The sequence below is a fragment of the Typopeltis vanoorti genome, chromosome 14, assembly GCF_054136105.1.
Source record: "Typopeltis vanoorti isolate ZY-2024b chromosome 14, IOZ_Tvanoo_1.0, whole genome shotgun sequence".
NCBI lineage: Eukaryota > Metazoa > Arthropoda > Arachnida > Uropygi > Thelyphonidae > Typopeltis > Typopeltis vanoorti.
In genome coordinates this window covers 50,842,760-50,867,874 of record NC_143562.1, presented here as the reverse complement: position 1 = coordinate 50,867,874, position 25,115 = coordinate 50,842,760, and the positions used below count along the sequence as shown (strand labels likewise).

Below are 25,115 nucleotides of genomic sequence, written 5' to 3'. Positions count from 1 at the left end.
TAGTTCTTCCAATGCCTTGTATAATCTGCTATTCTCATATGTTTCATTTCTTCTGCAGTAATTCCTTTCTTATTTCTTTCTCTTTTTTTTGTCCATACTTTGCGACCATATCTGCATGTAACCCGCATAAAGAAAAATCGGCCCTTCAGAACACACGCAATTTACAGCCAAAAAAATACTAGCTGTGGTGGTGGGAGGTAGATGGCGCTGATGTTGAGGATTGGTAGTAGAGGTTCGGTGTAGTAGTGGAGAAAGAGAGTTGTACAATAGGTGTCCTCCCGCGATGAGTCTTCAGACTCCTTGGCGGAGTCACAAATAATAATAATTTTTTTTTTAACATTTTATTATTTCTCAGATAAATTACATACATTATATGAAGATAATTATGCATAACAAATACTTTGTCGTATATAGTTTTTTTAAAATAATAATAATAACAAAACTGTTTACAACATATATTATTATAATATTCATAATGATAATTATTACAGATGTTTCTTTGCAATTTTACACTCTATATATACAATCTCAATGGATATAATCACTCTATATTGCATACTTTTGTTACAGTTATTACATGCATTACATACATTTGTTTACATATGATACATTACTTACATTTGTTTACATATGATACTTACATTACATTATATGCATTTGTTTACATATAATACATACACTACATACTTTGGTTTACGTGATACGTACATTACATGCACTTGGTTACATATGATACATCTAGGATGAGAACTAATTTCTCTGCTTTCATCCTTGAAGCTTATATGTAAGCTTATCTGAGGATGACACCAGTTGGTTATTATGGATTGTTTTTTTTTTTGCTGTGTTGGGAAGCTACGAAATCTATGATTGAGAAATTCGCGCGCGCGCACGCACGCACGCGCACACACACACACACACACACACACGCACACACACTAACTTGGATTGTATTGATGCGTCGCTGAACTGGAAGCCTGAACGAATATATTGTGTTTCATTAAGTTCGTATGGTATTTTGGGTGCGTGTTTCTTGTTCACAGTATGTCCTTAAAGCTCTTTTCAGGCTATTGTAGTTCGTAAGCTTTCTGTATTCAAAGGGTAATTTGTTTATCATGTCTGGGATGTAGAAGTTTCGCGTGGCCTTTTCGTAGTGATTATCGTATTTATATGTGATATAATTAGTAGTCTGAGGTCTTGTTATACGGTATTTCTGACTGTCCTGTAGTTGGCATAGAAATAATGTTTTAGCAAAGCTGCATGGTGACATCAATGTTTTGCTGTCAGTATTTTGTGTTCTGACATTGCAATGTATATAAGGTCGTTATTTTCTCTTTGTTCCCAAAATATCAGTTTTATCATTTTGTACTGTAGCAACATTAATCTATTTAATTTGTAGGGTGCACAGAAAGCATACGTTGTTATAGCTTATCTTAGTATATTTTGGCATAGTGCTTTGTATATTAGTGTTTTTAGGCGTATGGGAACCATGTCTTTTAATCTGTAGAGTTTGCCACTTATTGTTTGGAGTTTGTTGTGTAGATGGTTTATGTGGCTATTCCAGTTCATATCTGCATCGAAGTAAATTCCAAGGTATCGTATTGTTTCAACCTGAGTGATTGTAGTGGTTTTGCTGTTCTGTGTGTTTTTTATGTTGGAAAGTGGATGTTGGATGGTTATATATTTGTTATCAACTGGTCGAGTCAGTGGATTTTTGAATATCATTAATTTTGTCTTTTCTGAGTTTAGGTGTATGGAGTTTTTCGTGAGCCAGTCCATGATCAGATTTATGTCATGTTGCATATTTGTTTGGGCTATGCTTGCGTTATTATGGATGGATATTATTGCTGTATCGTCTGTGTATTGGAATATCTTACCTTTGAGAGTTAGCTGATTAATATCGTGTGTGTAAATGTTGAATAGAGTTGGGGAGAGTACAGCTCCTTGTGGTACTCCAGAGTTACTAGTAGCTCTCTGCTTCAGTTTGACCCGATACGTGTGATATACTTTCTATTTTGAAGGTAGTTTTTAAACCACCTGTGAGTAATAATAATAATAATAATAATAATAATAATGGTTTTCATAAAATATCATGCGTTCTTTGTCTGCTTTTACTGTCCTTAATGCTTTGTTTATTATTCCATTTAATTTATACAATTCGTTTATTTTTGAGATATGTCTAAATATTTATTGCAACTTATTTTATAACCCAAATAATTAAAAGATTGGCTTTTTCAATCATTTTGTTGTATATAACTATTTTTATTCGGAAAGGGATTTTCCATTGAATGCCGTGATTATAGTTTTTCATGAAACTAACATATTACATTGTCTTCTCTATTTGCTCAAATTAATATTTTGAGAGAGAATAGACAGTCTATGCAGGATCAATCTACCATCATTATGAAAACATCATTCTGTTTTTCATATATACGTTTGTCAACAATATCCTAACCATGAGTCAGTGATTCAAAAATATTTCTAAACTTAAGAATGCAAATTAACTTAAGAATACAAATACTCTAATATCAGTTTATTAGTGTACGATTGTTGTAACTTTTTAATGCAATTATTCTAATATAACTATATAAAACCAAAAAAGGTATATTAATTTACTAATTTACTGTATAGTAATTTCGAATTAGATTATTTTATTATTAAAAGTAATATTTAGATTATTAGAAGTGTTTATTTATAATTTAGAAGTAATTTTATATTAATACTAATAAAGATAACTTTATATTAATGTTAATATCCCATAATACATATTGAAATGTTCTATTAATATCAATATCCTAGAACTTCTTTTCTTTATTGATATTCTATTAATATTAATATTCTGTAATGTCTATTCTAATTTGGCTGATATTAATATATAAATATAAATAAATAGTATATATAAATAAATAGTGTGTGTGTGTATATATATATATATTATTAGAAATATATATGCAAAAATTGCCACTGACAGCAGATTAAAAACAAACAAACAAAAAAAAAAAAAAGAGTGAGATAGTAGAAGAGGCCTCAGTTGAATAGTTTTAGCTGTGCTAAAACGCACTTCAAAAAGGGTCGTTTGCTTTTTTTCGTTTTAAAGGAAAAAAAATAGGCTAAAAAATGTAAAAGATAGGTAAACAGAATAGGTAAAAAATAAACATTAAAATTTGTATATAAAACCCAGTATACGTATAATAAAAACCTCTAAAAAAAACAGCATAGCGTAGAAAAACAACGAATACAACACTGAACAAATTAAAAAATTCTGGTTTGGGAAATGGGACCCTAAAAGCGGGAATCGTTCACAGACCGCGTTTATTCAGAGCAATCCTACCTCTGCATAAAATCAAATTATACGAATTACAATGATAATAATGAAAAGAAAAAAATCGTATAAAATCAATGATATTATGGATGGATGTCAAATTGAACTTTTTCAGTATTGGTGACACACACACACACACACACATACACACACACGTGAATTCAAGTCTATAAGTATTACATATTTACGTATTATATATTTATGCAATACGTGAATATTAGTATTAATATGATGCAAGTATTCATTAAAATTAGCATTAATATGCAGGTATTCATTAAAACAGGGGTCTTTAACAGTGGCGGCCAGTGAAAATTTTAAATAGGGGTGCTGCATATACAAAATAAAAAAAAAAAAAATATTTTTTACCTAATCAGTAACCAATTTATTAATAAATAAATTTACATATTAAAATATTGCTATATTAAAAATATTTCACCCTCACCACGAACAAACACCAATAATAGAAGTTTCGTATCTCATAGAAATAACACGCGCAAGCATACGATACACTGCCCAAACGAGCAGTGTCGGAATCACTTGCAATGAGAAGAGCAAACGAATATCGGCGAGGCTAGCTGCAAGTGGCCTAGCGTGATAATTCTGACACTGTGTTAAATTGCAGTGCATTTGTTTCGTAATCTAAAGCGTTAATCGAACAATTCCAATTATTAACAATTCAATCAATGTCAGAACATAAGCTGTAAACTTTAACATGTTGTATTGCATTTATATAATGTTGTAAGCATTGCTATTATTTATAAACACAAACAAAATTAAATTTTTTCATTTTTTCCTTGGGTGGTAACTGCAGTGTCGCAGTGCTTATGTACGAGCTGCCGCTGCTCTTCAACCTTTCAGGCAGTGCTAGCCGCATTAAAAATTTCAATGAAGCCCGCGGGACACTAAGAATTATAGAATTATAGAATTATAAGATGCTATAATTCTATAATTATAAGATGCCAGATTCACAAGGAACACTGTGCATTTGATACTTTACATAAAATCCTATAAAAATAAACTCAGCTTTAAGAGCGTAGGTACGAGTTGGGTCCATGACAAGTAAATACAATCAATTCTCGAAAAAAAGATAATTTAATGAGGAAAACATTCATTTTTTAAAATGTCAGTGGTCAACTTGGCAATGTATTTCCTTGACCAGTTTGTCGATGTTGTCATCAATGTTGGAAGTCGCAATACGCAGAGTATTCTCGAGATGTTGATCCGTAATCTGAGTTCTTGTCTTGGACTTCACATGCTTCATTCTGGAGAAGAACTGCTCACATAAGTATGTGCTTCCTAACAAAGCGCACATTCTCAAAGCATGCCGCCGAAGATTGGGGAATGCGTCCTCAGAAATGTAGTCTTTGTAAAAATGTAAGCAAGGGTACATTGAATAATTTTTCTCTCAAAGAAGAGTTGTTTTGGAGTTCAAGCAGTTCCATTTGTACTACTGGGCCTGGCATTTCGGCAGCATTGACACTGAATGGCATTGAAATAAAGCTAAAGAAGACTGTTGGTTACAAAAATAACTAAATCTCTCTTCGAACTCACTTTGCAACATGGCTAATTTCGTAGCGTACTCATCAACAGACAAACAGTTGGACTCAGCGAGAAGCTGAAAATGAGTTAAATATTTTTTTTCTGAGTTGCTCCTCCCAAAGTTTGAGCTTGGCTACAAAAGCATTGATGTGATCAAACAGAGTGTGCACGAGTTAATCTTTAGATTGTAGCCGCGTATTTAAGTCATTCATATTCAACGAGACGTCGGTCACAAAGGCAAAGTCTGTCATTCACTTCGGATCGTTAAATTCCGTAATCGGATTCAACTTAGTTTGCATGAACTGCTGTATTTCGCTCCTTCAGTCAAAGACTCTTTTAAGAACCTTTCCTCTGCTCAACCAATACACATCAGTATAATAAACCACATCGCCGTGATCCGCTTCGCACTCTTACGTCAAAAATTCTTGGAATTGACGATGATTCAATCCTCTTGCCCTAATAATGTTGACGACAGTCACAATAATTTCATGACATTCTCAAATCCAATAATATTCGTGCACAAATTTTCCTGGTAGATTAAACAGTAGTAATGGAGGAAATCCTTTCCTTCTAGTTCCGGTTCGTTCCGTAGCAGGGCAACAAACCCTTTATTCTTTCCCACCATAGCAGGGGCCGGTTTGCGCCTGAAACAAAGTTCAAGTCTAAAGATGATATAACACCAGGGCAACTCATTGTAAAGGTGGGTAAAGCTCTGATCACTATTCTTAGTATTTTCTCATAATGTAAAGCACATCTCACTAGAAGATGTATACTGCAATGCATTATGGGTGGGGTCACTACCCAGACCGGTTTCAATCTTTTTTGAGGTCTCCTCAAAAAAGATTACAGGGTGTTCGGGATAAATTTGACATATTTATAATTAATTATATTTTTCCGTAAGTTACATGTATTAACACACACTTCTCTTCATTTAAAAGTTTGGACCCTTCTTCATTCATATACAAGATGTCAGAAAGGATGGATAGCTGGAACCCACCTGAATCATGGAAGAGAATAACTTGTATCATGATGATTCGTGCCCGCCATCAAAATAAGGATATTACGACTGCTGCCCAATGCTCCCTGAATACAGTAAAAACAATCAGGCATGAACTAGAGACTTGCAATGGTGACTACGAGGATGTAGAAAGAAGAAAGATCCCTAGCAGACGATCTGATTGCGTTCGTACAGCAGAATTCCTCGCAAATCTGCAGGAACAGGTGTTGAAGAACCCTGGCATTGGAATTCGGGCTTTGTTCGTGGAGTTGCTAACTGTAGTCAAGCCCTGGATAACAAGGGTAGCCAATGGTAGGCCGTATGTATGGCAGCAGGATTCGGCCCCTTGCCACACCTCTGGGAAAAGTCAAAAATGGTTGTCTGAAAATTTCTACGACTTCACCAGTCCAAATGTTTGGCCTCCAAACTCCCCAGACCTTAACCCCATGGATTATTTTGTATGGGGCGCAGTTGAAAAAGACACCAATCGCACTTCCAGTAATACAAAAGCCCAGTTAATGGATAAAATTAAAACAGTTTTTGCGGCCCTTCCCAGGGAGACTGTAGCATCAGCTTGTTCGAGGTTCCGAAGCAGAATTGAAGCTGTGATCGATGCTAATGGTGGTTATTTTGAGTAAATCTTGTTGATAGTATTGTAATTAACTCTGCCTGTAATGTTTTTTTGTCAATTCATTAAATTTAATAGATACAAAGAAGATTTTCTTTTTCCTTACGAAACTGTCAAATTTATCCCGAACTCCCTGTATATGTATATATATATATATGTAATAAATTTTTTAACTTGGAGATATGGTATATTAGGATAACCAAGTTATTTTATAAACGTGGTTATTTTAACTCCTAATCCCAAGTATGCAAACAATTAAGTTTGCGCCTGAAACAAAGTTCAAGTCTAAAGATGAAGTCTAGCTACTCACTGAGGAGACCTCAAAAAAGGTTGAAACCGGTCTAGGTAGTGACCCCACCCATAATGCATTGCAGTATACATCTTCTAGTGAGATGTGCTTTACATTATGGGAAACTACTAAGAATAGTGATCAGATCTTTATCCACCTTTACAATGAGTTGCCCTGGTGTTGTATCATTTTTAGACTTGAACTTTGTTTCAGGCGCAAACTTAATTGTTTGCATACTTGGGATTAGGAGTAAAATAATCAAGTTTATAAAATAACTTGGTTATCCTAATATACAATATCTCCAAGTTAAAAAATTTATTACATATATATATATATTTAGGGACTAGCTACTCACTGAGGAGACCTCAAAAAAGGTTGAAACCGGTCTGGGTAGTGACCCCACCCATAATGCATTACAGTATACATCTTCTAGTGAGATGTGCTTTACATTATGGGAAAATACTAAGAATAGTGACAGAGCTTTACCCACCTTTACAACGAGTTTCCCTGGTGTTATATCATCTTCAGACTTGAACTTTGTTTCAGGCGCAAACTTAATTGCTTGCATACTTGGGATTAGGAGTTAAAATAACCAAGTTTATAAAATAACTTGGTTTTCCTAATATACAATATCTCCAAGTTAAAAAATTTATCACACACACACACACACACACATATATATATATATTATATATTATGTTAAATATACCAAGCAATTTTATAAGCTAGGTTTTTAATCCTTTTTCCCAAGTAAGCAAACAGACAAGGAAGTCAAGTTTGTGGCTGCAGGTAGTGCAACACTAGGCAACTCGTTGTAAAGGTGGTGTAAGCTCTGATCACTTTCCTTAGAATTTTCCCCTAATTCAAAGCACATTTCCTTGTGGAGATATATGATGCTATGCATTAAGGTAATGGTCACTACCCATACCGGTTTTGACCTTTATTGAGGTCTCGTCAGTGGGAGCCAGACCTAAAAATGCCAAGGGTGAAGTAATACAGAGCTTATAAATATTTTCCCTAAACAAGTTTCCATAAGGTGCTTTGACCTCATTAAATAAAAATCTCAGGATGAGAGTAAGACGTAGAAAGTTTTTCTACCTTGGGTAGCTTACTCCACCTTTACAACGAGTTGCCTAGTGTTGCACTACGTGCAGCCGCAAACTTGACTTCTTTGTCTGTTTGCTTACTTGGGAAAATGGATTAAAAACCTAGCTTATAAAATTACTTGGTATCTTTAACACACACACACACACACACACACACACACACACACACACACACACACACACACACACACACACACACACACACACACACACACACATATATATATTATATTATATATTATATATTATAGTTATATGCTATGCAGTTTGCTGACTGCGATTTTGTTAACCCAATGTTGTTCTGGTTATTCTGTAGTTTGTATAATAATAATAATAATAATAATAATAATAATAATAATAAATGTATATTCGTGTAAAGATTAATGGTTCTTTTCTAAACTCAGTTAGAGTATTATTTTCCAGCATTAAGTAGGCATACTGCTGTTGAGTTAATGGTACTGGTGTACACTAGGAAAAGACAATTCATAGTTATTATATGCTGCAAACACTTTGTAACTAGAGACGTTATTCATATATTACACAAATGCGCAAAATGGAGAAATGGAGAGTCGGAAAGAATAATTAAAATAAGTTAAAGTAAGATATAAAGAAACAATAGAATTACTAACTCAAAAATTTCCGTCTGATATAGTTGAATTGTTCAAGTTTGTTATTGCATCAGGTTACTTCACCTGGAAAGGTCAAATTTACAAGCAACAAGAAGGAACAGCAATGGGATCTCCTTTATCACCAAACCTAGCAAACTTGTTTCTAGAATACCTTGAAGAAAAAATATCCACTTTTGAACCCAAACCAAAAATTTGGTTAAGATATGTCGACGACGTATTTGCAGTCTGGGATCATCCCGAACATGAATTACAACTGTTTCTAGATAAAATTAAGCTTCTTCATCATCACATCAACTTTACGTTAGAAAAAGAATCCCCACAGGGTATCTACTTTTTGGATTTACACATCCAAAGAAAAGAAGACGGTTCCATCGCCACGTCTGTCTTTCGCAAGCCTACATTCTCAGGTCGCTACATTCACAATTCTTCCGCTCATCATCCATCTCAGAAATCTGGCATTATTAAATCACTAGTTTCCAGAGCACACAAATTCTGGAATTAGAAGTAATCAAAAATACAGCCATCCTAAATGGATATAATCCAAAACAACTCAAAAAATCATCAGTCACTTCTCCACACATCAAACCAGACAGGAAGAAGTCCATAGGATTCCCATACCTTATGTCAAAGGCATCTCCGAACGACTTTCTAAAATTATGAAGAAATACAATTTTGCCACTTCGTACAAACCTTTTAACCAAATTTACAACTTCTTACCTTCTCCTAAGGACAAACTCTCACCTTTGATGTTGACTGGCGTTTATGAAATACCATGTTCAAGCAAATTGTCTTACTTTGGACAGACAGGTAAGTCTGTTCAGAAACGCATCTCGGACATCAAGACCACATTCGTCTCTTTAAACCGCAAAAATCTGGCCTTTCTCAACATGGAAATGCCATAGAAAATTGTGTTAAATAATTAATTTTTTTTTTTGCGTAACACGTTACGCACGTTTAATGAGATTCTATTGAATCATGCGCCCTAACTGTATTCCTATTATTGTTTTAAACTACTGTACTGATGATGTCCTAAGATACCTTAGGATGAAATATTTACAATGAAATAATTTTCACTGTGGTTAATACGTGTGTTTCTTTTAATTATAAAGACTTGCCCTCGTGGAAAACAGCGGAGTAATGGCATGCCGGCTACGTTAATTCGCCGTGATCCCTAATCACAGCACTCTGCTAGTCCTAAGGGCCAGATGGATTGAAGATGAAATAATCTTATAAATTGAATAAATATTTAAGATGAAAAATTAGTCAGATATACGAATAGAATAACTTTATTTATTTAATTATCTAAAACGAATGAAATATATACAATGTGAAGCGATCAAATTGCAAGAATTTAGCTTAAGATATTTTCATTTTAAATAAATTTTCACAAAACTACAAATGCGTTCCTTACCTGCCATGGCCAACTTCCTCTGGTTGCTTCCCGTCCTCCTATAATTCGAAGAAGCAAGTTATTGTTGTTGTTGTTAGTGGTGGAATTTCCGCAGTTTTTACTGTCCAGATAGAGCAATCTTTCATTATCTATAGTTAAAATGTTTCATTTTATAAGATTTCTTTTCGTTCGGTTATGTAAGTTAGATTATGTACTTTGAAGTCAAGTATTAATGTTTTTTTTTTTTTTTTTGGTAATAACAGTATTTCCTAATAAACAGAAAAGTGAATTAAAATCAGTGAAAGAGAACTTTTCTGTATGAGTAATTCTTTAATAAATTAGTAACAAATCATAGTATTATTCCTAAATAAATAATAAAATTTAAAAATACTAATTTATTTCATAAATAGTTTGATATATTTAAAACACCACTTAATTTTTCTCATAACCTTTATATATAACGCTTTTGTTTTTTAAATAAATTTACTCTAAGATGGCGCGTGATGGCGGTTGCTAAGTGTTTATATTTATATATATGATCAGTGATTTTAATAGTTGTTATGAGTGAAATATTTGCTACCGATGCTGGTAGATCGATTTGATCTACGGGATATTTATATATAGAGGTAAGCGTTCTTCATTTTGTGAAATATTTGCTACCTATACCTATGCTGGTAGATCGGTTCGATCTACGGGATATTTACATTGGGCTCTAGGACCCATTTCTCAAACTTTACTCTAATAGAGTTGTTGCCTTCTATCAGACATGACAAAACCTCTCAATGAAAGCATATTCGAAGAAGTTTACAGAGAATTCCTAAGATTAGGAAAACTATTGAGTGACAACTGGCCAGGGAAAGTAAAGCTGTTAGATACATTCCCCCCTACAGCAGTCACAGAAGATAGGATGGATGATTTTAATGAAGGAAGTATGTTGACTGAACCAGAATTAAGTCACTCCACGAATATAGAGGATGCTGCATCTCTGGATAATACTCCGCAGTTTTTGGAAACCAACACAGAATTCCAAACAGTCAAAAAGAAAAGGAAAATCTCCTCTCCTGCAGATACACCCAAAACAGCGGCGATAGAACCAGATAATGTAATTAAAGAAAGAGTACCCCCAGTCGTCCTAAAGCCAAGGAGCACTGGACGTCGGTTGCATCCACACTGAAATCTTCAGATATCACCTTCATTAAAGCCACAAACACAGAAGAAGGGATTCGCATACAACCTAAAACATCATCAAACTACAGAAAAATGACCAAACTTCTAGACAACAACAATTTGCCATACCACACTTTTGCACTCAACAGTGAGAAAAATTTAAAAATAGTGTTAAGGGGAGTAACTGAAACATTACAAATAGAAGACCTCACTGCAGACCTCCAATTTAAGGGATTTAGCCCAATTAAAGTCAGCCGAATGCGGAGAGCTGATAAAACACCCTATCCCCTAATTCCTGTGGAAATAAGTAAAGACCAAAAACATATATACAATCTCCAAACCATCTGTGATCTAGTCATAAAAGTTGAGGCATTGAAACATAAATCAACTACAACCCAGTGCCATAGATGCCAGAAGATTGGGCATGCATAACGATTGCTGCAAGGCTGAATTTCGTTGCGTGAAGTGTGGTGGCAAACATGCATCAAATGAATGCCATAAACCTCGTGCACTTCCAACAAAGTGTGCAAACTGTGGAGGACTACACCCTGCAAACTATAGGGGCTGTATAGCATTTCCCCAAAACCAAAAGATACAAATCAAAACCAGTAAACCTCTTCAAGAACAAGCGTCCTCCCATCAAACCATAGTCTCCACAACGGATGGAAGATCGTATGCTGAAGTTACAAGATCAACCTTCCAAAAAGACCCAAAACCAAAGCAGTCACAGCAAACCAACAAACCTATCCTAGTGAACATAAGAAGTCACGTAGGTGAAATGCTTGCTGAACTCCAACAAACCAACCCAACTTAAGAAGCCAAAGATATCATCTTAAGGCATACACAATCACTCTTTATGGAAATTCTTAATGGATAAGTCTAAAAGAAAACCGAAATCGTTACAAATTGTTTCATGGAATGCAAATCGTTTATCTATCAAATTACAGCAGGAATTTGCAGCAGAAACCCAAGCAGACATCATCCTCATAAATGAAACACATCTTCGTCCAAGTGACAAAATCAGAATCAACGGTTATAGCACTTACCGTACAGACAGATGCTTTGCTAGAGGTGGAGGCACTGCCATCTTTATGAAAAGAAACATAAAACATAATTCAATAGCAGAACCCCACACAGTACACATAGAAACTACAGGAATAGAAATACATATGGAAAACACAAGCAGCATTACGATATATGCAGCCTACAATCCCCCAAATAAAAATCTCCTTGAATCTGACTTAGATGTGATACTAAATACAGGCAGAGCAGTGATTGTAGCCGGAGATTTTAATGCCAAATATTCAGTCTGGAACAGCAGAAACTCAAATATTAACGGAAGAATACTCAACTCTTACACCACTTCAAGAAATATAACAGTAATAGGACCCACTGAACCCACACATTACGGAGCTACCGGACGTCCTGATGTACTAGATATAGCTATATTAAAAAACATGGCGCACAGCTATCAGATACAAGCAATCAACGACTTAAGTTCTGATCATAACCCCATCATATTACAACTAGGCACCATACAAGATTTAACAGAAAACACCACCACATTTATAAATTGGAAACAACTTCCCTCAGCCTTCCAGGAAAACCTTGGTCCAATACCGCATATAACATCTGCCGAAGATGTAGAAAAAGCAGCGAAGACTCTTGAAAAACAACTGCTGACAGCTATAACACAGGTAACAAATATAACCAAATGTACACCATCAAATAAACTTCCACAGGATATAAAACGTCTTATCCAAGAGAAAAACAGATTAAGAAGACAATATCAGAGAACAATGGACCCAGCGGATAAACAAGCAGTCAATAAAGCAGCAAACCAGGTTCGATATGCCCTAAAGGACCATCGTAACCAACTCTGGAATAACAAAATTCTCCAATTCAACACAGAGGATCAATCAATATGGAAAATGATGAAATCACTCCGTTCAAAGCGTTTTACATTTCCTCCAATCCAAGGTGAATCTAATGTTGTCTACAACGACGAGGAAAAAGCTGAAGCATTTGTTGACAGTTTAGAAAAACAATGCAGCCCCAATTATATCAATACAGATATAAATTTCATAAGTAAAATTCACACCCAAGTGCGTAAAATAACTCGAAATGCCTCAATACAATCCAATAACAAATCCGTGTCACCAACAGAAGTATATGAGATTTTAAGAAAACTAAATAACAAAAAGGCTCCGGGTCCAGATGGAATAACAAACAAGGTACTCAAGTTACTTCCCCGCAAAGGGGTTATGCATCTCGTAGCCATCATTAATGCCATCCTCCGGCTAAATTATTTCCCACAGCGATGGAAAATTGACGACATTTTCCTAATACCCAAACCTGGGAAAAATACACAGTTTCCTGAAAATTACAGACCAATCAGCCTTCTTTCATGCATAGGTAAGATTGCCGAACGTGCTATTCTCACATGGGTTCAAGAGGCAACAGATATCAACCATATAATTCAAGATGAACAATTCGGCTTTAGGAAATATCACTCCACAACGGTACAAATTTACAGAGTTATCGAACATATAACCCAAGGGTATGAATGGCACCAACACTGGCGCAGTTTTTCTAGACATCACTCAGGCATTTGATAGCGTGTGGCATCATGGACTAATTTTTAAACTACACGAAGTTGGTATTCCATTACCACTAGTGCTACTTATCAAATCATATCTAAATAACAGAAAATTTAAAATAAAACTCAACGGTATCAGATCCACAGAGAGGAGAATCACGGCCGGAGTACCTCAAGGCTCTCTACTATCTCCCCTACTCTTCTCCATATACATGGCAGATCTCCCCAAACTGTATCCAGCTATCACCGCTCTGTATGCCGACGACACAATCATTATAGCCAGATCCCTCCGTCCACACCTGGCCACAATCAAGCTGCAGAGAGCAGTCAATGAATTGGAGGATTGGTACACCAAGTGGCGTATCGCAATTAATCCAAACAAAAGCTCTGCAGTACTTTTCACCAGACGTAAAGCAAAACCCAATACAAGCATACAAATGTTTGGTAAAATCATCCCTTGGCGCAATTCTACCAAATATCTGGGAATTCATCTTGATAGACGTCTAAACTCCAAGTCACACATGGACAGTGTTGCCACTAAGGCAAGTCAGACTATAGCACAGCTATATCCACTTTTGAATAGGAACAGCTTCCTAAGCATAAGCAACAAAATCCTCCTTTTCAAATCAGTAATCAGACCGCAACTAACTTACGCCTCTCCAACCTGGGGTCACACGACTAAAAGCAACATCAATAGACTTCAGATAATACAGAATAAATGTCTAAGAATGGCATTTAATGCCCCATGGTTCATCAGAAACATCCAGTTACATCAAGAAGCCAATCCTCCAGATATTAAGACCTACATGACAAGCATTGCAGAGAAATTCTTCACAATCACGGATAATCACCCAAATCAGCTAGTTCGACAGGCAGCGGACTACAAGCCCTCGGATCGTTTCAAATATAAAAAAACCGAAATCCTCCATCGCAAGAGAAAGCTGATACAGCCTCAATGCTCACAATGAGCAGGTATATTACCCACAATAATCTCATCACCCACAATCTAAAATCCAGATGAAGGGATAAAGAGTCAAGGACTCAGTCCATCAACCAATTAAGTTCAAAGTTTACCCATTGTAAATTTAACAACGTTTAAAATGTAAAAATGAACAAAATTTTAAATCGTCCTCCAGTGCAAAACACCTTGCCTTCAACATCACAGGAAGGAACAACCATGACCAAAACATATGCAGAGGCTGCAAGAACTAAGCCTCCTACATCTCTAGAAAGCTCCAACATAACATCCGTATTAACAGCCTCACTTGCCACTATGCTGCAGGAATTCAGCAAGACATGCCCCTCAACATCTTCCAGAAAGAGATTCCTGCAAGGCACTCAAAACATTATAACAGCCATCTGTCATGAGTAATAAATTCAAACCTTAAGCTCTTAAGATAATCGCATGGATTGATGAACAAGGTTTTGGAACTTCAAGAATTTGCAACCCTTCTCAGTGCTGATATCATCTTAATTGGTGAAACACACCTAAGACCAGCTAATAATCCAAAAATCCGTGGATACACTATGTACAGAAACGACAGAATTGGCACAAGAGGTGGAGGCACAGCCATATATATTAAGAGTTATTTGAATCATAATACAATAGACAAGCCCAAAACAGTAAACCTGGAGGTGACCGGTGTGGAGGTACATACCTTCAATGCTGGGAGTTTCAAGATCTATGCTGCTTATAACCCTCCAAGCATTCCTCTGCTAACAACAGATCTGGACTCCATACCTGGTCCAAATGACTTCATAATAATAGCAGTAGATCTCAACTCAAAATAAACAGCCTGGTACAGTTCATCAACTAACACCAAAGGCCACACACTTTTCAACTTTGCAATGTTCAACTCTGTTGTTGTTGTGTCCGGCCCTACCGAACCCACCCACTTCAGCCCTTCAGGTAACTCGGATGTACTAGACATTGTCATCTTTAAAAATTTAAGATACCAATTCAAATTGGAATCAGTCAACGAATTATCTTCTGACCACAGTCCCACAGTGCTTAATCTAGGTTCATCAGATCAATTCTCTCCTCTGCACACATTCATACCATGTGACAAGTTAGCCAAGGTTCTTCCTGATCATATTGGTCTGGTGGCCAATATCAGTAAAAAGGAAGAGATTGACACAGCAATAAATAACTTAACCATACAAATTCAGAAAGCAATAGAATCAGTCAGACAATGCACTGTCTTCCACTCAACCAACCGTATCCCTGAAGAAATCATGGAGCTTATCAGAGCAAAAAATAGAGCCAGGAAGAGATACCACAATACCAGCTCCCCACAAGATAAAACAGTATTGAACAATCTAAACAGGCAGGTCCGGGAAGTTCTTCAAAAACACAGAAACCATCAATGGGAAACCAAATTGGCTAACATCAACACTGAAGATCATTCTGTATGGAAATTCTTAAGAGCAATCCGCACCAAAAAGCAATTTATACTCCCTATACAAACCAAGAAAGGGACAGTTCACAAAGATGAAGAGAAAGCCGAAGCACTAGTAGATAACCTAGAATCTCAGTGCAATCCATCTCTTACAAATCTAAATATCAACCTTATGTATAAGATTCATCGTCATGTTAGAACAACCTTAAGTCAGAACACTGTTAACTCCGAACATATCACTCCTACAAATCCGGCAGAAATGATAAATATCTCCATCTAAACAGTAAAAAAGCTCCATGACCGGATGGCATAACCAACAGAATAGTAAAACTACTTCCAAGAAAGGTCATAGTCCATCTCGTCAACATTACAAATGCCCTCTTTAGCTCCAGCATTTCCCTACTACATGGAAAACAGCCACCATCATGCCACTGGTGAAGCCAGGAAAAAATCCTCACCTTCTCGAAAGCTACAGACCCATAAGCTTATTGTCCAGCCTCGGAAAGGTGACAGAGAAAGTGATCCTCTCAAGACTTCAAGCAGAAACAGATAAGTTAAGCATCTTGCCTAATGAACAGTTCGGCTTCCGTAAGGCCCATAGTACAGCTCAACAAGTGCACCAGCTATTAGAAATCATTACTAAAGGATTTAACTGGAGACTCAACACAGCTGCCATCTTCATCGACGCAGAGAAGGCGTTTGATAAAGTATGGAATCAAGGCCTTCTCTACAAACTGACTAAATTTAACTTGCCAGTCAAGTTAATAAAAATAATACATTCTTACCTGAAAGACAGATATATGCAAGTCAGGGTCGGCGAATCGGTTTCTACCAGACGCAGGATCTCAGCAGGCGTATCTCAGGGATCTCTTCTGGTACCTCTCCTGTTCTCAATCTATGTAGCGGACATCCCTCTGAACCCAAGAACAACATTCTCTGCATTATATGCAGATGATACTGCACTGATGGCATGATCACTGAGCCCAAAACTGGCGACTATAAGACTCCAACCAGCATACACATTTTAGAAAAGTGGATGGCAGACTGGAGGATCCAAGTTAATCCCCAGAAAAGCTCAGCTATATTGTTTAGCAGAAAGAAAATCCATACCATGGAGGATATTTATTTATTGGGAGTAAACATTCCATGGCAGACTGAAGTTAAATATCTTGGAGTGATTCTGGATAGTAAACTTCTATTCAGCAAACATATTAGTAACATTACCTCAAAGACATCCAAAGTCTTAGCACAGCTCTACCCTATGATCAACAGATAAAGTAAACTGGACACGCAAACAAAATTAACAATTTACAAAATGGTAATTCTACCGGTGATCACTTACGCATCCCCAGCGTGGAGCCACACCGCGAATTCAAACATTCTAAAACTTCAGAGATTACAGAATAAGTGCCTAAGAATGATTCTGGATGCCCCTTGGTTTACAAGAAACACCCAGATCCACAGAGAAGTTAATATCCCGTATATCTCTTCCTTTCTCCTAAATCTAGCTGAGAAGTTCTTTACCAAGACAAGTAACCATCCACACCCGTTAATCAAAGAAGCCTCGGAATATAATGAAGCAGAAATTAACAAATATAAAAGACCAAAGTCTATCTTAAGTTCAGCTGAACACAACTAACTTCATTGCCCTCAATGGGCGAGCATATAGCTCACTAACACTCCATTCAAAGTTCTTTCATTACAAGACAAAGGGGAATATGAAAAGCAATTTTGCTTCACCCATCTAACCAGAAATGTTAAATGTTAAAATTCACCCATGAAATGCCTGAAATAAATAAATTGCTAATGCCTCTTATTCCTCATTTTTCTTGTTGAAATTACTCACAGAGGATCTCTTTTCTTTCTATTGAGCATTGTTTTACTCTTTTCCCCCAGGTTCGTAGTGACAATTCCACTTTCGTCAGGTGATAACACATCTCTCACCGTCTTCATTCCTCATAACTAAATCACGTGACGCCATTCTTCATTGCAGTTGGTAGAGTAGCCTTGTTCACGAGAATAATTCGGCAGTAACTGCTAATTAGTCAAAGTTAAACAATGGCATAAAGACCAACAAGATTACATCGCTATCAGGTTCATTAAATAAATAAACAAAACCTTGTGAATACTTTCTGACTTATCCACGTATTTAGAAGCTCGCCTGGAGACATCCTATCTTCGAAATCTGTAGGATCTACAGCTACAAAGTATCGTATCAAAACACGGCCGTTTCCATGCCAAGAATACTAACTTACCTTAATCTGAAAGGATTTTATAAATATTTGTCACGTCTTCCATACGGAATTAGAATTCCAGTTTGTCCTAGATAAAGTGCATCGTCTCTGCTGATAGTGTTAAGGAGACGTTAATTAAACCATCGAACAACTGATTTGGAAAGATGGGAGAGGCGGTTAAGACCACGAGGCCAGTATAGTATGTTTACTCTTGTGTTACGACTAGTTCAAAAGTGAAAACTCGAATCGAAGGGAATCAAAGGAAGATTTTTCCAATCCAAGAGATCATGTCGCTACTTCCGGAGTGCCCTAAAGAAGGCGCTGTATAATATGGAATTGATATTTTTTCGCAGGACCTCAACTAACGAAAGGTGGTAACCACATGATATGATATAATTAAAAAAGATAAAAATGCTGTATCCCATACATTTTTTTAAATTATTTACATGTTTAGCACCTTGCTCTAAGAACGAATATAAAACTTCTCCAAGCGACTTCATGTTTCCAAGGTTTGACACCAGGCGGTGAAATTCATCTCCCACCTAAAGACAATCCCAAAACTGCAGTGTGTTGCTGAGAGAGACTAGACCAAACAGGTCGGATATCTCCTTCAATCCTAAGTTGCTTTCTTAAAAATTTTTATAATGAAATGACAGGAATAAAAAGAATAAAAATCTAACAGGAAACGGAGACAGAGAGTCTGATTTCCTCTCCTCGCCCCCAGAAAACATATAACAGGGGTTCATTAATTTGGGAGGATCGAATAAAAATACATATTCTTTATGGAAACAGACTAACTAATATTTCAATATGATTCAAGTTCTAACTCACCTGCATCGTCTTCGTCGCGATCTAACTTCTTTTTCCGTCGTTTGCCCCTTCTGCGTCTCTTTCTCTTCCTTCTTTGATTCGGAGGTTTTCGACAATTTGCACTTTGCTTGTAGCATTGCTGATCCTCTTGGATTATTTTATTTCCACATACTAAAGACATCTCACAAGTACGAAAACGTCGTTTTTTGCAACTTGACATGCACGGTGACCAGTTCGACCATTCTGAATACACTAAGTTTTCCAGATAATACAACACTTTCGGATGGGAAATGCGACTTTGGAATCCTTTTTCAAATGGTTTCTTATAATGCACAATGTTAGATTTTTTAATGCATCTACGCAGCAAACAAAGTCTTTCTGTCAGAAGGTTACGGGAACAATTATGTTGTGATTTGCAACTACGAGCTTGTTTCCATTTGCATGTGTTTAAACACGAAGAGAAAGATTGCATATATTGCTCATCGGCCATTTCAGTACTGTTTATTACCGAATATATTTTCCTCTTTGCAGCTGGAAGATCTTTCCTCTGATGATCAAGATGATGAAAAAAATAATAATAAAATAAAATAAATAAATAAAATTATGCGCTATTAGTTAAATATCAAATATATCGAAATTGAATGCACGGAAATTTAACTAATAAATTAAAGCCATAATAAAAAATGAATTATTAATTAACAGATAAAAGTTTAATTTATATGACTATTCAGTTATATATTTTGTAACTGGTTAATTCAACAAAATAAAAAAAATAATAAAAAAATCTTGAAAATATAGTGTGCGACGTTACTGCCCTCTATTAGACATTGTGGAAAGTGAACTACAGTAAGTTACCTCTAATGTTATTATTCGATATGCTTCTATTCCACATACAGTATATGAATAGGAGATAATCATGCAAAAATAGTAAAATATTATTTTTAAATGATTTTTTATACATAATATTTTAAGGCAATCTGCTGTAAATAGTCTTTTTTTTTTTTTTTTTTCCGGAATCCCGAATATAAAATTCCCCCCTAAATTATTACTCTCATTATTGTACGGGAAACTCTATGGAGTCCGAAGACTCATCGCAAAAAGAAAATGATAAAACTTATCTTTTCCTGGGACCGTCATGTACTCGATGCCCACTTGCAGTATCATTGTTACGGTCCCGAAAGCTACACTGTATATTGCTGCACTTAATATTAAATCTCAATGTGAATTCTTCCATGGGGTTAGATCGGATTTCAGTGCGTGTGAATGTACATTAACTTATCCTGGTCAAGGTAATTAGCCTTACACTTGACCAGGATATTTAATTTAAGCCTCAGCTTTGGTAAAGTTCCAGGAGAGTGGAAACAAGGTTTGATAGTTCCATTGCATAAAGTTGTCCAAAACAGATGTTGAGAATTACGCACCTGTTACAATCTCAGGAGTGATGTTTACGATTTTGGAAAAATAGCGAAAGCCAAAATTCAAGAATGGATGGATAATAATTTGATACTTTTAGAGAATAACATGACTTTGTTAAGGGAAGATCTTGCTTTAACAATTTACTTTGTTTCTATGAAAAATTAACGCTGGAGTTGGATAAAAGTAATGCCTACACTGTGATATTGTTGGATTTTACAAAGACATTTGATAGAATATATTAGAATATGTTAAGTAAGCTACAGCGAATGAAAATGGGTATTGGATTGGTGAAATGGATAAGTGGATGCTTGTTAGACAAGCATCAAAGAGTTGTCTATGGGTGAGTGGAGTCAAAGCAAGGTGACCAGTGGTGTGCCACACGGTTTTGCGTTGTTTCTTCATGATGCTAAGTTAGGAAGAGCAACATATTAAGGGATGTAACGATCCTGCAGATGACCTAACCTAATCTAACATTGTGGGCCAAAGATCATGTGGCAAAATGCCGTGCACTTTAAAAGTTTTAATCATTAACGCGGTTCCAACTGCTGGAAATTAATGAGGCCAGAAATCTAGGAGTTATTGTTGATAGGTAAGTAAAGTTCAGATGCGATATTACAAAAATTAGCAAAACACCACAAAAAATTACTTTGATTCTCATAAATACTTTCACTAGTAGGGACAAAGAAATCATTGTTTCTTTTTATAAGGCTCTGTTCGTCCACAGCTGGATTACTGTGTTCAGATTGAGTGTGTCGGTTTCTTGAGGATGAGGTGGCTGAGAGGAATCAGGGAATTATAGTGTTATGTCCCTATCTTGCGATTTTTGTTTATCTTGTTTTACAAACTGCCTTCGTCTATATTCTCATAACTTCTGTCTTCAAAACATCATCAAAATTTCTACCAATATCTGAGCTACTGTTCCCCGTAGTATCCCTAGTATATTTTTTTTAACTGCGCCCTTCGGGATATTTAGTTTAAGTTATTTTGTACATAAACAGAGAAAGGAACTCAAATATCTGAAAGTGCTACTATTGCAGTCGTGACACTATTTCTCGTTACTCAACATTAATTCCTTAAGCTTCCCGTTTCTTAACATTAATTTCCCGCGTGGTTAGGCTCGAATGTTTCTAAGCGGTGCATTGGATATAGCAATATCAGACAACTTTCTTCATCATTAAATAAAAGATTTATTACTTCTCTAAGAATGGTACATATCAAAATACTCAACTAAATTACTTACACACTAAAATTAGCTTAATACTAGTAGTTGGGCTATGATTCGACAGGAGTTACTACGATCATGCCGCCACAAATTTTCATACAAAACACGAAATCACTTAACATGGAATAATTAGATCACCACATATCATTAGGTTATTCAGCTTCAAGTATACTAACAAAGATATTAGGTATTCTAGCACATACTTATGACAATTCCGATTCTCTACACATCACACTAGGCATTCAAATTCCTCAGGCTACTTGATTACTCAATTCGCACTAATCTAATTCAATATTAACAAAACCATTTACTTCATTAATACACAGCTAAGTCATTAACTTTCCTTTTATAAAGTAGTAGGCACTCAAGATTCCTAGGACAATTAAATATTCACAAATTATCAACCCCAGCTAGTTTACCTTTTTACACTCTCTATCAAATTCTAAAGTCCTAATATAATTTCTCCCTAATCACTTTAACAGTTCCGAGTTATGACAATGGCCTATCACAAACAACTTTTAGTTAACATAAGACAAAGTTCACAATACCTTTCTTTAGCTTCACTTACAGGCCTTTACCTTCTACTGAACGGACTTGCTTGTATAACTTCTTGCAATTCAGGGCTATATAAACATCTGCGCCGTCGGCTGTACTATCCGAAACGAGGATATCGATATTTTCACAGCTTTCTATGACTCTTTGTTATAATTTGCTTTCTACATAGGAATACGGGAATAGCTTTCCCGCTCACCTTCGATTCCTTGTTGTGGCATGAGGATATAAGCCATATCTCTCCACTCAGGAACACCGTGAAGTCCACTCGAAAACCAAACTAAAGCCCATGAGAGCCTACTCCTCGAAAAAAAAACCAAAACCCAAGTCGAGTCCCCTGTCAAGTCCTGAAGGGGGGGGTTTACCAACCCTTTTATAGCTGCACCCTAACGGCGCTCTTTCTTACTTCTTTTTCCCACCTCCTGCTTGTTTTCTGTCTGTCTACCAATTGGGTAGCATTTGGCCGCCATACGTCATTTTGATCGGCAACTCGTAACGAAGTTTCTATCCGGGTATGGGCCTTAAGTGATATCCGTTATTTTTCTTGTTAGCCTCTATCTTAACCCCCTTTTAGACCTTTTCTCAGAATTCTACTTAATGCTTAATCTGTAGCCTCTTACATAGTGTATTTCATGACTCATTCTTTTATACTTATGGACTTAACTCTTTCATTCTTAATCGCATTACTATATTAATTCTTAGTTAGCTACTTATTTAATACAAATTCCTTGTTTAGTCATAATACATATTAATACATTCTTTTCTTTTGTTACCTTAACTAAACAATAGACCTTTACGTTTTACTCAATTTATACTGGATGCAAGAATATTAAATTATTCTTTTCATGCAGGGGTTTTTATTTATGTTGTTTGTTTTTCATGTTACACCATGATAACTGAGAATACTATATTTTTTTCAAGATATCAGGTGTAACAATAGTATATATATATATATATATATATATATATATATATATATATATATATATATATATATATATATATATATATATATATATATATATATTTATTTATTTATTTATTTATTTATGCGTTTTTATAACTTATATATATATATAAGTATATATATATATATACAGGGTGTTCGGGATAAATTTGACAGTTTCGTAAGGAAAAAGAAAATCTTCTTTGTATCTATTAAATTTAACGAATTGACAAAAAAACATTACAGGCAGAGTTAATTACAATACTATCAACAAGATTTACTCAAAATAACCACCATTAGCATCGATCACAGCTTCAATTCTGCTTCGGAACCTCGAACAAGCTGATGCTACAGTCTCCCTGGGAAGGGCCGCAAAAACTGTTTTAATTTTATCCATTAACTGGGCTTTTGTATTACTGGAAGTGCGATTGGTGTCTTTTTCAACTGCGCCCCATACAAAATAATCCATGGGGTTAAGGTCTGGGGAGTTTGGAGGCCAAACATTTGGACTGGTGAAGTCGTAGAAATTTTCAGACAACCATTTTTGACTTTTCCCAGAGGTGTGGCAAGGGGCCGAATCCTGCTGCCATACATACGGCCTACCATTGGCTACCCTTGTTATCCAGGGCTTGACTACAGTTAGCAACTCCACGAACAAAGCCCGAATTCCAATGCCAGGGTTCTTCAACACCTGTTCCTGCAGATTTGCGAGGAATTCTGCTGTACGAACGCAATCAGATCGTCTGCTAGGGATCTTTCTTCTTGCTACATCCTCGTAGTCACCATTGCAAGTCTCTAGTTCATGCCTGATTGTTTTTACTGTATTCAGGGAGCATTGGGCAGCAGTCGTAATATCCTTATTTTGATGGCCGGCACGAATCATCATGATACAAGTTATTCTCTTCCATGATTCAGGTGGGTTCCAGCTATCCATCCTTTCTGACATCTTGTATATGAATGAAGAAGGGTCCAAACTTTTAAATGAAGAGAAGTGTGTGTTAATACATGTAACTTACGGAAAAATATAATTAATTATAAATATGTCAAATTTATCCCGAACACCCTGTATATATATATATATATATATATATATATATATATATATAAGTTCGTCTACACACGTAAATAAAATTTTAATATATCAAACTTGATATATTAAAATATATCAAGTTTGATATATTAAACTTGATATATCACATGGTTAATTATCATATTTAACCATGTGATAATTTAGATGCTTACGTGTAGCATACATTTTACTGGAGAAATATGTTTACATTTAATTTAATTTATATATTTATATTTTTTGAGCAAAAATTTGAATGCTTAAATTTAATGTATATTTTATATAATACTATAAATATAACTAAGACATTAGTAACAGTTTTTCAGACAAGATTAGTAAAAAATTACAATAACTAATAATTTTTCCATTATTAGCAGCAGGTTATTAGTTCTAAAATGGGAAGAGTATTATAAATAGTTTATTTATTTATTTTGCAGTTTTTAAATAACAGATTTGATCGAAACTACCAACTGCAGAAAACAAATTCATATTAAATTTATTAAGAAAATTCAGTACACCTAAACCTCTTTTTTATGCGAATTTTTTTTACGCGAATTCGAAGTTACGCGAATTGGGATATCAAAAATATATATATTTTTTTAAGCGATTTTTATTCACTTTTACGCGACCAACCTAAAGTCTAAGTTAGGAAAAAATCCGTAATTCAAGAAAATTCTGAGAATTTTGCAGAAGTGCATTCTCGTTTCAATTAAGAAAATTCTAAATTCTAGAAAATTCTGAGAATTTTGTAGAATTGCATTCTCGTTTCAATTAAGAAAATTCTAAATTCTTACGAATTTCATTTAT

At 35.4% G+C, this 25,115-nt stretch overlaps 1 protein-coding gene across 2 annotated transcripts in view; it reads right to left on the bottom strand.

The window, feature by feature from the left end:
* Positions 1-25,115, bottom strand: part of LOC150099460 (trypsin-3-like) — a 53,431-nt gene that overhangs the window by 2,579 nt on the left and 25,737 nt on the right. For both annotated transcript variants that reach the window (XM_090404098.1, XM_090404097.1), the window contains exons 2-3: positions 19,128-19,653; positions 9,919-10,046 (exon numbers count right to left, since the gene is read on the bottom strand). In XM_090404098.1, the coding sequence (XP_090260224.1) occupies positions 9,919-10,046; positions 19,128-19,596 (597 nt within the window). In that variant the 5' untranslated portion in view covers positions 19,597-19,653. The remainder of the gene's footprint in view (positions 1-9,918; positions 10,047-19,127; positions 19,654-25,115) is intronic.